The 14,736-nt window shown below is 40.1% G+C and overlaps 1 protein-coding gene across 7 annotated transcripts in view; it reads right to left on the bottom strand.

The window, feature by feature from the left end:
* ENOX1 (ecto-NOX disulfide-thiol exchanger 1) overlaps nucleotides 1-14,736 on the bottom strand; it is a 577,820-nt gene that overhangs the window by 16,130 nt on the left and 546,954 nt on the right. For all 7 annotated transcript variants that reach the window (XM_056807991.1, XM_056807990.1, XM_056807986.1 and 4 more), the window contains one exon: nucleotides 7,880-7,982. In XM_056807991.1, the coding sequence (XP_056663969.1) occupies nucleotides 7,880-7,982 (103 nt within the window). The remainder of the gene's footprint in view (nucleotides 1-7,879; nucleotides 7,983-14,736) is intronic.

Here is a 14,736-nt window from a genome sequence, read left to right as displayed (position 1 = left end):
GGATATGGGAGGAGTCAGGGCAAACATAGAGCTCAGGCAAGCGGGTAAAGAGGGGCTTGAGAAGTTGGCAGCAGGGTGACTGATGGTTGAACAAGATTGTCCTGAGAGTAAGGAATTAGAGAATATTTATCAGGCCAGACACTGAGGAAGGATGGATTTATGAACACTGAAAGCTCAATGGACATTACAGATTCTATCTACGGGCTACTTTAAAATTATGAGTAGCAATGTCAGGCACAGTCCTGGTTCTCAGGATAGCAGGCTGACAGCAAGTCAGTTGAACTCCCTGGGCCTTCAGTTCTTTTTCTATAAGATGAAGGGTCAGGACAAGATGCTCTGTGAGTCCCTTCCACATATAAAGTCCTCTGATTGGATGTCTTTTAGTTTATGTAACATGCAGGAGATAATAAAGTGATAAGGAACCAGCTGTCTAGTGCTACCATATTCCCAGAGCTATTAACCTAAACTGGGCCAGAGCCAGATATCTATCAGCATAAGTTCCGGTTCATTCTCTATTTTAACAATGTCCAGAAGTGTCCAGCTTCACAGAACTCCAAGGATCTGGGATGAAATCAAAAGTATTGAATCATTACATCCCACACACCTCTAGCACCTGCCAAATCCAGCATGTGCTCTATACTGTGAAATATGAAATAACGAATAGACATTAAAAAACTCAAGAGTTTTTGGCATTGTATTACTCTGTGCCATGTCAGAGTGACCTAACAAGGGGGGAGGAACATAGAATTATGGAACATAAAAAACCTACTCAAAAATGACCTGCTGAAATCCTGTCCTTATGTATGTCAAGCTGTCCTCACAAGTGGCGAGTGTAAAAGAAGACTGTGTAGCTCTAAGAAACGTCCTAGCAATTGCAAAAACCAAACGAATCTTGTGGGCCAGCCTTCCCCAACTTGAATCTCCCTGACTTTAAGCCAGTCAGTTTACCTTCGACCCAGCTTCCAAGAATCTAGAGCATCCTGCTGTTTGGGGGGTTGCATTTTCCAGTCCTGGGGAGCTCATGCGGATGTACGATACGCTCTGTCCTGGGGGAGATTTCCCTACCCTGACACACGTATCTTTTCAGGTTTTGTGCTAATGTTCATCCTTAGTAGCTACTATGCCACATTCTGCTGTTCTCAGAAGACCAACCTGCCAGTGGCACCAAATGGTGGTGCTGTTTCCTTCTGGGCCACTGGCTGCACTGGACACTACATTAGAGACCAATCTGGAGCAGTCTCTGTCGTGTCCTCAGAAAGCCTGCATTCTGCTTTTTCCATCAGCTGGTGCTGCCTGGTCATGAACTACTCCTCTACCTTAAGGTCTCCTACCTTAATTTTTACACGGTCCAGTAGGTTCAGCCTGGAGCCCAGCAGGTCCAGGCGTCATGATGGTGGCCCTGTCAGGTTCCACTCACCCTATTCTTGAAAGCTGTTTCCCTGTGGCTCTTTGTTGGTTCTTTCACTCCTGTATTTGCTTTGTGGTGCTACTTTTTAATATTGGTTGGAGAGGATTCTCATGGTGACCCTGAGCTTCTCTGCTTTACTCCGCCATCTTGGTTCCACCCCCAGAAGTCTCCATTCACTCTTAAAGAGTTTTTCAGAGGGGGAAGGGGCAGGGAAGAGGACTTCTTTGGCTGAGGTTATCAATCATTCTGACTACTTGGGAAACCCCTCTAGCTCCATTTCAGCTTCTCATCTCTCCAGACCTCTGGCAATACTGGATAGAGGCCAATGTCCTCTTCCATCCTGGTCCACATTTTGGTTTGAAAGGTGTAAGGATTGGGACCCAAGTAGGTAGAAAGCCACAAAACACATATTGTCAGTTGGACTAGGATGGCTGGGGTGGGAGGAACAAGTTTTAGTATACTTGGACATATGTTAGTTACAAAGAGAAAGGTAGAATGTAATAGTACTCTCTGTACTGAGCTATCTTTTTAAAAGCCTTTACCTTCTGTCTTAGAATTAACTCTATGAGGAAAGAGCAGCAAGGTCTAGACATTCAGGATTAAGTGACTTAACTAGGGTCACATAGCTAGGAAGTATCTGAAGCCAGATCTGAACCCAAGTCCTTCCAACTCCAAGTATGGCACTCTATCCATTGTATTAACTAGTTATCCCTGATCAGAGCTGTTTTGTCACTGCAAGTTTTTTGGGGGAGGCCTCTGGCATAATGAACTCTTTTGGCTACCTTCCACTTAATATGGATGTAAGCTATAGGGATTTGGGTTGCTTGGCAAGCCTAAAACATAGGCACATTTTTTTTTCTGACTAAAAAGAATACATTTGCAATTGGAAGAAGAGGGGACAATGAAGGATACTAAGGAAAAACTACATTGCCAGGTGTTTAACCAACTTCCCAATAAAGATTTTATTAAAGTAATACTGACTCATTTTGAGTTTTATTTCTTATCATGTGTCCATTTTTTCCCCTTCAGTTGTTTTTCAGTTATACCTGACTCTGTAAGCCCATTTGAAATTTTGTTTGTTTTTTATGAGCTAAGATACTGGTGTGGTTTCTTCCTTCTTTAGGTCATTTTTCAGATAAGGAAACTGAGGCACACAAGGTTAGGTGACTTGCCCAGGGTTACACAGCTAGTAAGTGTGTGAGGCTGGATTTGAACTCAGGTTTTCCTGACTTTAGGCCCAGCAATCTATCCACCACATCATCTAGTTGGCCCATCTTTTTGTAAAAGAAGCTAACAAAGAGGAGGAATGCCTGGAAAGGCTGGCAGTGGGAAGCAAAGTCCCTTAAAAAGCAATTACTGGCAATAATTTACTGTTTGAGAATGGCTGTTCGATGACTGTTGCAACCCTGTTCCAATTTCTACTTGATTTGGCTGTTTAAAAAGAATTCATGTCACCCTACAGACTATGCCAAAAATAGCAATAAGCATTTATTAAGCACCTCATAACTGCTAGTTAGGCATCTAGGTGGCTCAGAGGATAGAACACCAGACATTTACTAGCTGTGTGACTGTGGGCAAGTCACTTAATCTCTAAGTTTGCTTCATTTTTCTCATTTGTTAAAGAGTTGGAGAAGGAAATTGCAAACCACTCCAGTATCTTTGCCAGGAAAACTCCATGAACCTTGTGGTCCTTGGGATCATGAAGAGGTGGACAAAACTGAATGACTGAACACCAACAACCTATGCTAAGTCCTGGACATGCAAAGACAAAAATAAAACCGTCCTTTCCTCAAGAAGCTTACATGTTCTTGAGGGAAAACTACATGAACACAAATGAGAAGACACAAAATATACACAAATACTCAAAAATATCCAAATGGATCTGGGAAGCCATTGACGTGGCCATTCCCAACCCAGCCAGGCCTGGCCATCTTGTGGGATTCTTGTCCATGTCCTCCCATGGGTTTGCCATGGGTTTGCCATGGGAGGGGAGAGAGACCTTCCTTGCTTTGTCCTGAATGATACCAAAGAGCCCGTGGAGATCCATTGGCTACTCTTGCTCTTGGCATGGGATCAGTCCATCATTCTTGCCATGCTACATTTCATATGTGACTAATTTTGGGGAGAGATGCTAAAAGAGAGCAGTTTGATTTCTTCACAGGCTGGAGCAGAACCTTGATAGTGTGATGTGGGAGTGAAAGGGAAGGGGGCAGGAAAGCAGGAGATGCCTTCCCCATTCTCAGCATGTTTCATACCTTCAGTTACGAGAAGTCGTAGGATGCTCAGTGTCACTCAGAAGCAGTCATTTTCTGGGGCGACACTCAAGCGGGGCTTTTGAAAGGCTTTACAAACAGAACTCAAGTTTCCAAATTCCTACTGGGAATGGGTAAGGATGGGTGGAAAGAGTGGGTTTTTGGGTCTCAAGCAATATAAATAACCTAGTTATTTCGACAACAACAACAATACTGGTGATGGCATTAGTAGACCAAATCCTTCCAGGGAGAGGTCAGAGGAAATGCCCTGGGAAACAAGGGAAAAATCCAGAGAGGAGCCAAAGCCCTTTTTCTAGCTCTGAGTGGTCTACACTGTACAGAAGCATAAAGAATAATAATGTAGGTGGTTGTAGGTGCCTTCCTCCCATTTGTTCTCCAAAGGCTGGATGGGGAAAATCACCCCTTTGTCCCACTGAATGGGAGAAAAGCATTTGTTAAAAGTTGACTTGTTTTCCACTCTGAGAATAAGCCAGTTATCCACTACATGTGGGTTCCCTTTGGGGTTCCTAGAGCTGAGAGAGAACATCAGCATGTCTTATGAGGCTTGTGCCTGGCATGTTATTACAGCTGTATATCACAGGAGAGAAAAATAATTGGTTTTCCTTGGAGTATCTCTAAGCTGATGTCATATTCAATAACCCTGTAGTTGAAAAATCTATAGATGATGGATGAAGTTTGGACTATCTTTTAAATTTAATTCCTTCTGAGCCAGCTTCTTAAAGGCCCGGTGTACCTGTCATTTTGAGGTGCGAGCGAGCATGCGGTGCTTTGAAAATGCAACTAGGAGCTACTTTTGCCAGATAACCAAATATGGAAAAGCCATTTGTCTAACACGAGCAGCGGGCTCATTCCTCACTCTTAACCATTCAACTGAGGAGCCAATCAAAACTTGGACCCTTGCGCTAGAGCCGCTGCCAAGATGGCTCAGATCAATACTATGGATCACAGAGGAAGGATGGGCTCTTCCTTTCCCTGAACGGGGAGTTCTGGGCCTTTGAAACAGAATTCATCCTAATACCTGAAACGCAGGAATTAAAGTCCTGAGCTCAAATTTCATAGACATCACTCACGTGTCCCTAATGAAAGAATTAATAACTCTACGTGGGTCTGTCCTCTTTCCTTTTGGAGTCCTAAAGGACACACGGTCCTCGGCAGTCTGGCTTTTAATGCGACCAAAGTGGACAGAAAACGGAAAGTGATGCCTGGATAGCCTGCCATGGAGAGGAGAGGAAGGTGAAAGGCAGTTATTTCCCCGACACTCCCTGTCTCAAATAGTCAGTTTATTTTGACCCAACCAGACTAGCTGCCGGTCTTGGTTTGGAGTCAGAGAGTCTTGCGAGTCTAGCCCAGCACCAAGTCATTTGGGGGCTTCTCTTTCTACTCCTGAGATCTTGGGGAGGTCTAGTTTGACTGAAGAAGAACACTTAGAGTGGGCAGCTGGGTGGCTCAGTGGATTGAGAGCCAGGTCTAGAGCTGGGAGGTCCTGGGTCCAAATATGGCCTCAGACATGTCCTGTGTGACTCTGGGGAAGTCACTTAATCCACTCTTCTGCCTTAGAACCAATGCACAGGATTGATCCAAGAGGGAAAGTAAGGGTTAAAAAAAGAAGAGTAAATCTTAGAGCGGGGCTTAGGCAGTTACTTAGGGCACAATGAGGAGCACTTTTGAAATGATCTTTTTAAAAATTCACCTATTTTAAGACTGGCAGGATGGTGCAATGGCTAGAATTGGTTTGAGAGCCAAGATAGACTTGGGTTCCAGATCTGCCTCTGACCCACTCTGACCCTGGGCAAATGGCTTGGTCTTCTAGTGCTCTGGGCAACTCTCGAAGACCACGAGTTTCACAGAAAAGTGATGGTCTGCATTGGTGGAGAATGTTTGTTCACCTGGAAGTTCCCAATAGTGAAAAAATCCCAGATCGAGGTTCTACCCCTTATATATTGGGATGTCAGAAAGTTCTGCTTACTATGAAAGGTGGATTTCTTTTGGGTTAAGTCAAATTGCACATATTATCATTAAGGGAGACAGTTAGTATTACCCCTTGTGGGGTTGATGACAAGGAGAGAAACAGATTTTTTTAACCAAGAACTCTCTTTGTTGAATGAATACAATACAGTAACAATGAAGCAGCAGAAAGTAAGTTTTGGTGAATGCCATGTCGGTAATTCTGTTGGTCCATAACTGCTAATGTTCTCTATTTTTCAAAAACAAACAAAAAAGCCCTTGTCTATTGTCTTAGAAACAATGCTGTGTATTGGTGCTAAGGCATTAGAGTGGTAAAGGCTAGGCAAGGGAGTTAAATGACTTTCCCAGGGGCATAGAGCTATGAAGTGTCAGAGGCCAGTTTTGAACTCAGGACCTCCCATCTCTAGACCTAGTGGTCTCTCTTCCTATTTACTTTGTATGTATTGCATATTTACTTATTTATATATGTTATTTTCCCCTAGTAGAATATGAGCAGCTTGAGGGCACAGATTTCATTTTTGTTTCTGCACCCTCAGTAGCCAATAAAGGTTGTTGAGAGAATAAATGAATGTTCTTTCTACAGGTCAAACCAGCCCTGATGTTTTTAGGGAACGTGGGGAGGCAACTTTTAAACTTTGCCAAGGAACCACACATTCTCTCCAGATTCTAACCGGAGAATCCTTGAATGATCTTGATTCCTTTAGGAAACCTTTGAGTGTCCCAGGATTCCAGGGATCTGGCAAGGACTCCATGAGGGAGCTGTAGACTTAAGAGACTTGCTGCCCAGGAGCTGAGGATATCGTAACAAGTGTGCTGTACTCCAAAAGTCCATTTACTCAATGTATAACTTTGGGCAGATGATGGAAATTGAGACAAGTGTGGTGTACTCTAAGTTTGAGTACTGACTCTCTTGGTTTCTCCGTGTATATCTTTGGGTAAATAACTCTTTGTTAATACATTCCTCATCTGGAAAATGGGGATAATGATACTTGTGGTCCTTCCTTCACAAGGTTGTTGGGAAGCTCAAATGAGTTACTGAATTGTAAAACACTTAGCAAAGCTTTGAAAAATGATCTATGGGCTAGCGATGGTTATTTACCAACTCATAACAAGTGCAGCTTGATTTCAGACAATGCTGGAACCAACTCCTACTGAGTTCACAAGAGCTGAATTTAAATTTTTTAAGGGTGAGTACTTACAACAAACAGTAAACACTACAAATGAGGACTTGATTTATTGCTTCATTGATTGTATAGGATAAAGAAAGTGATGGAGAAAATATTAATAATGCATATTAAAATTAAAAGTGCATTGTGCATTTTAGGAGAGCTAGTTGTTAAACACTTAACACAATCCAGGTTCTGGTTGACTTAAAGAGGAAAAAAATGTCAGTAGTATCCATTACTATTTTAAAAATAAATGTAATAATTAAATTTATTTTTTCATTAAAAGCAGGCTCAAAGGTCTAGTTGTCTTTTTTGTTATCCATATTTGAAAACATTTAAACCACATTTCTTTTACAATAATCTAAATATCAGACTTCACTTCCCCAGAAAGGGGTAGACTAAGAGGCAGCACCCTAATCCTGAACTTATTATGAAATACTTTCCATTAACTAGCTGTTCAATATTGGATCGATCATTTTAACCTCTGTGTACTTTCATTTCCTTGTCTAATTTATTTTTTAAATTTAAGTTTATTTACTTATTTTTTTAACACAGGTAAATCTCTTCCATCTCCCTATCAGAGAAGGCCTCATTTGACAAAAAGATAAATATACATATAAAACTATGTCTTGATTATTTTTATTTAAAATCTCTTTCTCTGGAGGTGGACTGAAGTCATTCTACAGACAATGTTTCTGTTGCTGTACATAATGTTCTCTTGGTTCTACTCATTTCACTTTTTATAATTTCTTGTAGGTCACTCCATGTTTTTCCCAAATGAACCTGCTCGTTGTTTCTTGTGGTGCAATAGCATTCCATTGCAATTATATGCCACAACTTGTTCAACTATTCCCAAACTGATGGACGTCCCTTCAATTATAATGTAAGATGGGTTAGGAGGTGGACTAGAGGACTTCCCAGCTCTAATGCCCTGCGATTCTAGCCCAAAGTGTTGCTATCTCCCTGGGGGTGTTTCAGGCTCGTGCGGGGGCAAACAGAAGGGCATAACTTAATCTGGGTGCCGATCTGTGTTCTTACAAGATGTGAAGACAGTCAAGTTGCCTTACCAATTAGTAGTGCCTCCTTCTCTGACTTTAAGCCTTGGCTTCGTTTTTCCGTATTGTTCTCTCGGTCCTGGTTGACCAACGCCACAGTCAGCACATTGATTTCCTTTTAGGAAACAAAAACAAAATTGATATTCATGTGAATTTCTTGTATTTTGATCAAACCTTGCCTGTTCTTGTAAGTGCTATAAAAAGGGCTTTTCATTCACTTTCATTTAAAACTGAGGACAGCCATTCCAAAGACATGATCTGTTTCCTGAAGAGCAGAGGAGCAATTCTGAAACCCAGTTCTTGTCCTGCAGCAGCCACTCTTTGTCAAAGTGCCAAATTTGTCACTACTTATTTCAAGCTTTGTTCGAGTTCTGATTAAACTCTGTTAGCAGAAACCATATTTAAATAGGGCTGTTGTTACTTTTAGTACTGCTGTTATTTTGAGTATGAATGGAAAATTTTCTGGCAAACCATGTTGCAGACTGATTTACAATATACTGTGCTAGTAAATTGGGAGAGGGAGAGAGAGCATGTGTGTGTGTGTGCACGCGCGCATATGGAAATAGGGGCTGCTGGAAGGCCAAGGTAATGGGAAGCTCTGATATAATTGTTGTTCTTGTGGTTGAAGTGAAGTGTGGAAAGATCCTTGGACACCACTGCAGAAGGTAGATAAAGACAAGGTTGGAAAATTCTTTTCTTCTGGAAACTAAAAATGAAGAATTTGTACAATAACTCAGTAACATATTAAAACATCAAGGCCAAACGATTCTAGCTCTTTTTAAATGCACTCATGGCTTAAAAAAAGAGAGAGAAAAAAGATTTAACTCATCCCCTCCCAAACCTATTCAATCTCACTACCAGTAGAGCAACTTTCAAAGTTCAAATAATTTGAATTAGTTTTATGGGTAAACTAAGAACAATTCTATCTTTGTGGGGGTAGTACTAATAATAATAGCTAATATTTCTTAAGGTTTGCAAAGTACTCTGTGTATATTATCTAATTTTATCCTTTTGACAATGTTTTGTAGATGTTTTTATCATTCCCATTTTATAGATTAGGAAACTGAAGCTAAGATAAATAAGTTAAATTACTTGAAAGAGTCACACAATGAGTAAGTATCTTAGATAGGACTTGAACTCAGATCTTATTTGAATCTACTGGAAAGTAACATTATCTAATGCCATCCATTAAAAAGTAGCGGGTTCTATAAAGAGTGAGGCTAAATCTTAGTGGGAAAGTATGTGGTTGAAAATAATTTAAATGTGAAAGTGAAATAAATTAGTAAAAAAAATAGGAGCCTGGGGTTCCTTTGGAGAAGTGGAGAAACCACTAGATTTTGAGGGGTTCATGATACATGGAAGGGATGATTTAATGGAAGGTGAAAAAAGTAGAAGGGTAGTTACTTCTGGGATTGTGATCAATAAGAAAGTAGAGATTTAGGATACAGAAAAGAAATAGGGGTCTTTGGAGATGTTTAATGATTACTTGTGGGCAATTACAAGGATCATTTATCAGCTCAAGGTTTGGTAAATTGCAGAGAATGAACCAAAAGTAAATTAGAAGTGAGAGATCAATTGATTTGAGTGTCAATAGGAGACTGAGAGTGATGGAGGGTCAGCTATTGGTAGGAGACATGGGTTTGTTGGGTGTGGAATACATATTTTTGGTGGGTTATACTTGTGAGTTGAAGACCATTAAGGGTGAAGGGTGGCTAAAGTATGTTTCAAACTTAGGTGAATCCATGTCCACAGGCTGACTGGCAATACTTAAAAGGGACACTAGAAATTAGAACTGACAGTCACTTGGCAAAGCACTTGAAAACACAGAGCAGACTCACAATTCTATGTGGATCAGAACAGAACATTTTGTATAGAGGGAGCCCAGGGAAAGGACTCATTTCCTTGGGGATCAGACAGCATATGGTGGTTCCTGATTATGCTGTCTCAATTAGAGCTTGAGAAAGATTGTGAGTTCACTCCCTCTCCCTGAGCTAGTGGGGGTCAGGCAGCCTGCAGAGCTCCATCAATAACAGGCTCTCCAGAATGGTTAAGAACAGCCAAGACCCAAGGGAAAACAGACACAGATTTCTGTGTCTAGGAAAGGAGAAGGAAGTTAAAGCTGAATGAGGACTCTCCAAAGTTCTCATAACAAACAAAAGATATTTGGTGGACAAGGAGCCCTAACTAACACTGAGACTGTATTCCTTAAGAAAAAGATAAATAAATTCTAAGGGTAAGTATGGCCAGTTTTTTTTTTTTCAGGACAGACTAGATATCCTGAATAAATAGTGGTGACATATGAATGACCAATTTGAAATGAAAAGAGAAGAGGTGTGTAATAATGGGAGAAGCAGAGTCTTGGGGGCCACTGAAGTATGCAGAAAAACTGGTTAATTAAGGGACGTAAAAGGGATAGTCTCCATGCTTTTAAGGAATAAGTAGGAAATGGCAAGTGCCAAAGATGCTGAGTACATCCAAATGGTTGTATGCCACATTACATTGACTTCTGAATCAGAATCAATCAATCAATATATATTAAGTGCCTACTATGTGCTAGACACTGTGTTGTTAAGCACTGGAAACCAAAGGAAAGAGATGGTGTCTGTGTGGGGAAGGCTTAATGAATTTATTGATTCACTTATGAATGATGGTTCTGAAAGCAACTTTGTGCTAAAACTGTTTACTGCCCACTTGGGAAAAAGAGAAACCAAGGAAGGGGTGAAGGGTGGTGAAGAAAAGTAAGAAAAATTATAGATCCATGATTTCTCAACCAATAAGCTGAAGTCTTCTTTTCTTTGGACACAGCTTGAGACTGACAAGTACAGCTTATGTTTTGGTCATTCATTTGCCAGTATGATCCACTAATAGTAAAGCAGGTTAACTACCTGTATAGAAATCAGAAGGCTCTGTGCTTAGCTGCAGAAGAACAAGTCTTAGCTTTCTTTGTCATGTAGTGTGTGTTTTCCATTGGGTCTGGGTTGAAACTTGAACTCATAAGACAGTATTCAAAAGAGGGATGGGATGGAAAGACAAGAGTTTGGGTCTAGAACTTTATCATGGTAATATGGAATAAACTCTCTTGCTACTTTAGGGACTGAAGATGATAAATTCCTTTCTGACATCTACATGGACTCAATCAATCTTTCAAACAATTATGAAGTGCCTATTGTGTACCAAGTTTTATGCTTGGCACTGGAGATAGAAAAAATAAAGCAATATCTATTATCAAGAAACTTATATTCTATTGGGGGAGACATCTATAAAATAGATACAAAGTAAATACAGGATACTTTTTAAGGGAGAAGGCACTCATACTTGGCGAAGTAAGAAAGGCTTCTTGAAACTAGGAATTCTAAGAATCAGAAGTATGGAGGGAGTATATGCTAGATATGAGAGATATCAATGCAAAGTCAAATTGTGCCATGGGTAGACAGTAGAAGGGGAATTTGGTTAAGACTACAGAGTCTACAGAGTAACGATGGAAAGATAAGTTTGAAATAGGCTGTGAAGGGTTTTCATTGTCAAACAGAGGAGTATATATCTGTAGAAGTAATAGATAGAATTTTTTTTTGAGCAAGGAAGTAACATAGACCTGAATTAAAAAAAAAACAAACCACCTTGGTAGCTGAGGGGAGGATAGATTGGAGAAAGGAGAGAGACTTGAGGCAGGGAATCCAACTGCGAACTTTAATGCAATATTCCAGGAAAGAAATGATGAAGGGTTGAGTTAAGGTGTTAGATCCTGTGAGTAAAAGGAGATAGATGCGGGAGGTATGGTGGATTTTGTAACTCATTGGGTATGTGGAGTAAGGGGAAAGCAAGAAGTTAAAGATGACATTGGAGTTGTAAACCTGGATGACCAGAAGGATGGTACCAGTCTCAACAGAAATAGGGAAGTTTGGAAAATAGGTGGGGCTGAGAAAAAAGATGATTAGGTTTGGGACACACTGAATTTGGAATGCCTATAGAATATCCACTTGGAAATTCCCAATGGGCATTTGATGAAAAGGGAGAGACAACATGCCCAGCAGTATACTCTTGATGTAGCTAAGACACTGTAAGCTAGAATTTTATTTTATTTTGCAATAAACCAAGATCAAGAATTCTTTTCTTAGAAACGACCTTTCCATTTACAGATACAGGAATCAACAAGCACTATAGCTAAGATCTCTAATGTTGATTATGTTCTCTGAGTATCTCATAGAATAGTCTCTCCTTTACCTTTCAAATAATTGATTGATGATTGATTGTATGTGTTTAGCAAGCAGGCACCATGTTGTATTAGCTTATGAAAAAAGTAGTTCAAGACAGATGCTGTTTTTATTTTGTAATCAAAAATAAAATCAGAGTTAGGATTATTTTTCTTTCTCTTCATCTGCTCTGAGTGGTTCCCATACTCTGCCCTTGCCATCTCTTCCTCTCTCTGATGCTTTAACCATTCTTTTCTCAGCTGCTTCTGCATGTGTAAAGTGAGCTGCCCTTGTTGCACCAACTTTGAGGGCAATGGCTGTGAAGCTAGACTCTGTCATGATGGCTTCAACAGCTTTGGGTCCTATTGCTCCTCACCAGGCAGGCTTTGCAGCTGTTGGCAGCTGGTCCTCTTCCTGCAAGTGAACTGTAGAAGTTCCACATATCCTGGGATTCAAATATGTGAATCAGACAGTGATGTTGTGCCTGTTCTTCTGGATGATGTCATCATGGTCTTTCTGGAGATCTCCAATGAGTCTGACATTGGGGAAAATGTCCACAAACCAGTAGCTTAGCCATGGATAGATATCCAAACATCATGGATGGACTCTGATTCTACAAGGTCCTTAATGTTTTTCAGTGGGGGGGTAGGAGTCCCCTGGTATATTGGTGTAAACAGGAATTAAATATCAGCAGCCCATTACAGGGAAGAGCAGACAAATGGCTGCTTTTTGTTGATGGGGCCTGTGCAGAAGACATACTTCACCCAGAGACTTAGTAGGATATGTTGGATGACATCTGCTGAGAATGTAAAATGATCAATTTGCAGACAAAATGTTGCCCATCAACTTGGGAAAAGTCCACAAAAATATCAGTAAGATTGGTAAGAAAAGTATCTGGGAGATGGCATGTGAAAATTTAAATCTGGACAGCAGCTGCTTCTAGGTTCCACAGGCTTATTCCAAATCTCCTTTGGTAGTTTTGAATCTTCTAGATATGTCCCTATAATATGTCCTTCTTTAAATTCAAAGCTGAATCTACCCACTGTCTGAGATCTTCAGAGCCTGTGCTGATTGGCTCCACTTTCTTCTCCCCCTTCTTATTGTTACAGGGCTTCAAGAGAGAGTTAAAATTTTTTTTTTGTCCTCCAATTCAGTTCTGTGCCAATTATATCACTACCCACCAAGATTTTACAAGAATCATCAGAATCATTAAACTTTTTTGCCTGGTCAAGCTCTGATCCAGGAGGAAGACTACCATAATGGCTGACTCTAATCCTCAAGATTCAATGTGATGATTCAGAGTAAATATCAGTCTTGCTAAACCATACTGTAGTCCCAGGGCCAAAGGTTATCTTAATACTGGAGAGTGTGATTCAGTAAGGTGCTGGAGATCAGTCTCCTATAGTTTCCAACTTCTGCTTCCTCTCCTTGGTATACATCAGCTCCATCATAATACCAATAGAAGCAGCTTTTCCACACAAATAGATTTCTTCCCTCCAGAAACCCAGGAGTGTCTGACTCAGGTTCATTCCCTAGTTTGTCTTTAAATATCTGAATTTCATCCATCACAGATATTTCATATGGGGTTGTAACTCTTGTACATTTCAACAGTACAAGCAATATGGGCAACTGGTTTTCCATATGGATCTGTGATCACTCATTCTTCCTTGTTAACAAATCACAGGACACACCAGCATCATTATTCTTTTTAAATTTCTCATGGGCCAACAGCTTTAAAGGTGACAATAAATTCCAGACTATGCAGCCAGGTATCTTCCCGAATTGATTTGGTTTTGGGGTACCAGTTGGGTAGAAGTTGTAAGTTACTGATTCTATGGGGATTGTCTTTATTAGGTAGCGATAGGGTGCAATCTTTTATGTGTGTCTCATGAAAAATGGGAAGAGATCATTCACATAAGCATCCAAGCTATAATTGGTACCCAGTTTTCTCATTTATTTCCTCTTGTAAAATCTAAGATTTTTTTGACTTTGCCTTTGTTGAATTACAATGTAGGCTTCATCCCCACACCATTCACAGCTCTGGGTTGGAGCGATTTCATGGGCAGCAGGACACAGAGTTTTGTGTTTGGGTCTTGGACCCAAAGACTAGAACAAGAATGACCAGACCCAGCTCAGGGGTCCAGCACAGTGCAACAGGCATGGAGCAACAACAACACAGACACCTTGTTGTATTAGTTTAACTTTTTGTAGTATTTAAAATAGTGTCCTGTGCATAGTAAATTTTGGATGAATTGATATAACATGTTAGCTTTGATGTCATATCATAAATACTAAGAATAAACACAATTAAATATAAAGTGAGAGGATATTCACTAGAGAGTTTAGCATAGTAACATTAGAATCTCACTTTTCCTAATTTATATTACTTTTGTTCTCTGTAAATCAGAGTTATTTTGATGAGCTGGGAACTTTTTTTTTGAGAAAGAACATATCATTTGAATACAATATAATTTTATTAGCATACTAAAATCAAGGAAAAGAACTGTCATCATTAGCCATTGATAGAACTACTACAAAATACTAACTAAACATCAGCAACTTTCTTTCCCCATTCACCTGTTTCTTTTATAACAGACCATAGTCTAAATTATCTATTGTGTAATATTTTTATCAGGGCTCTATCACATCTAATCAAGCTGAATTCAGATCCTAAAGGTT

Source organism: Monodelphis domestica, chromosome 8, assembly GCF_027887165.1.
Source record: "Monodelphis domestica isolate mMonDom1 chromosome 8, mMonDom1.pri, whole genome shotgun sequence".
Lineage (NCBI taxonomy): Eukaryota > Metazoa > Chordata > Mammalia > Didelphimorphia > Didelphidae > Monodelphis > Monodelphis domestica.
Note: the sequence above shows the minus strand (reverse complement) of the source record. Positions and strands in the feature narration are given on the sequence as shown.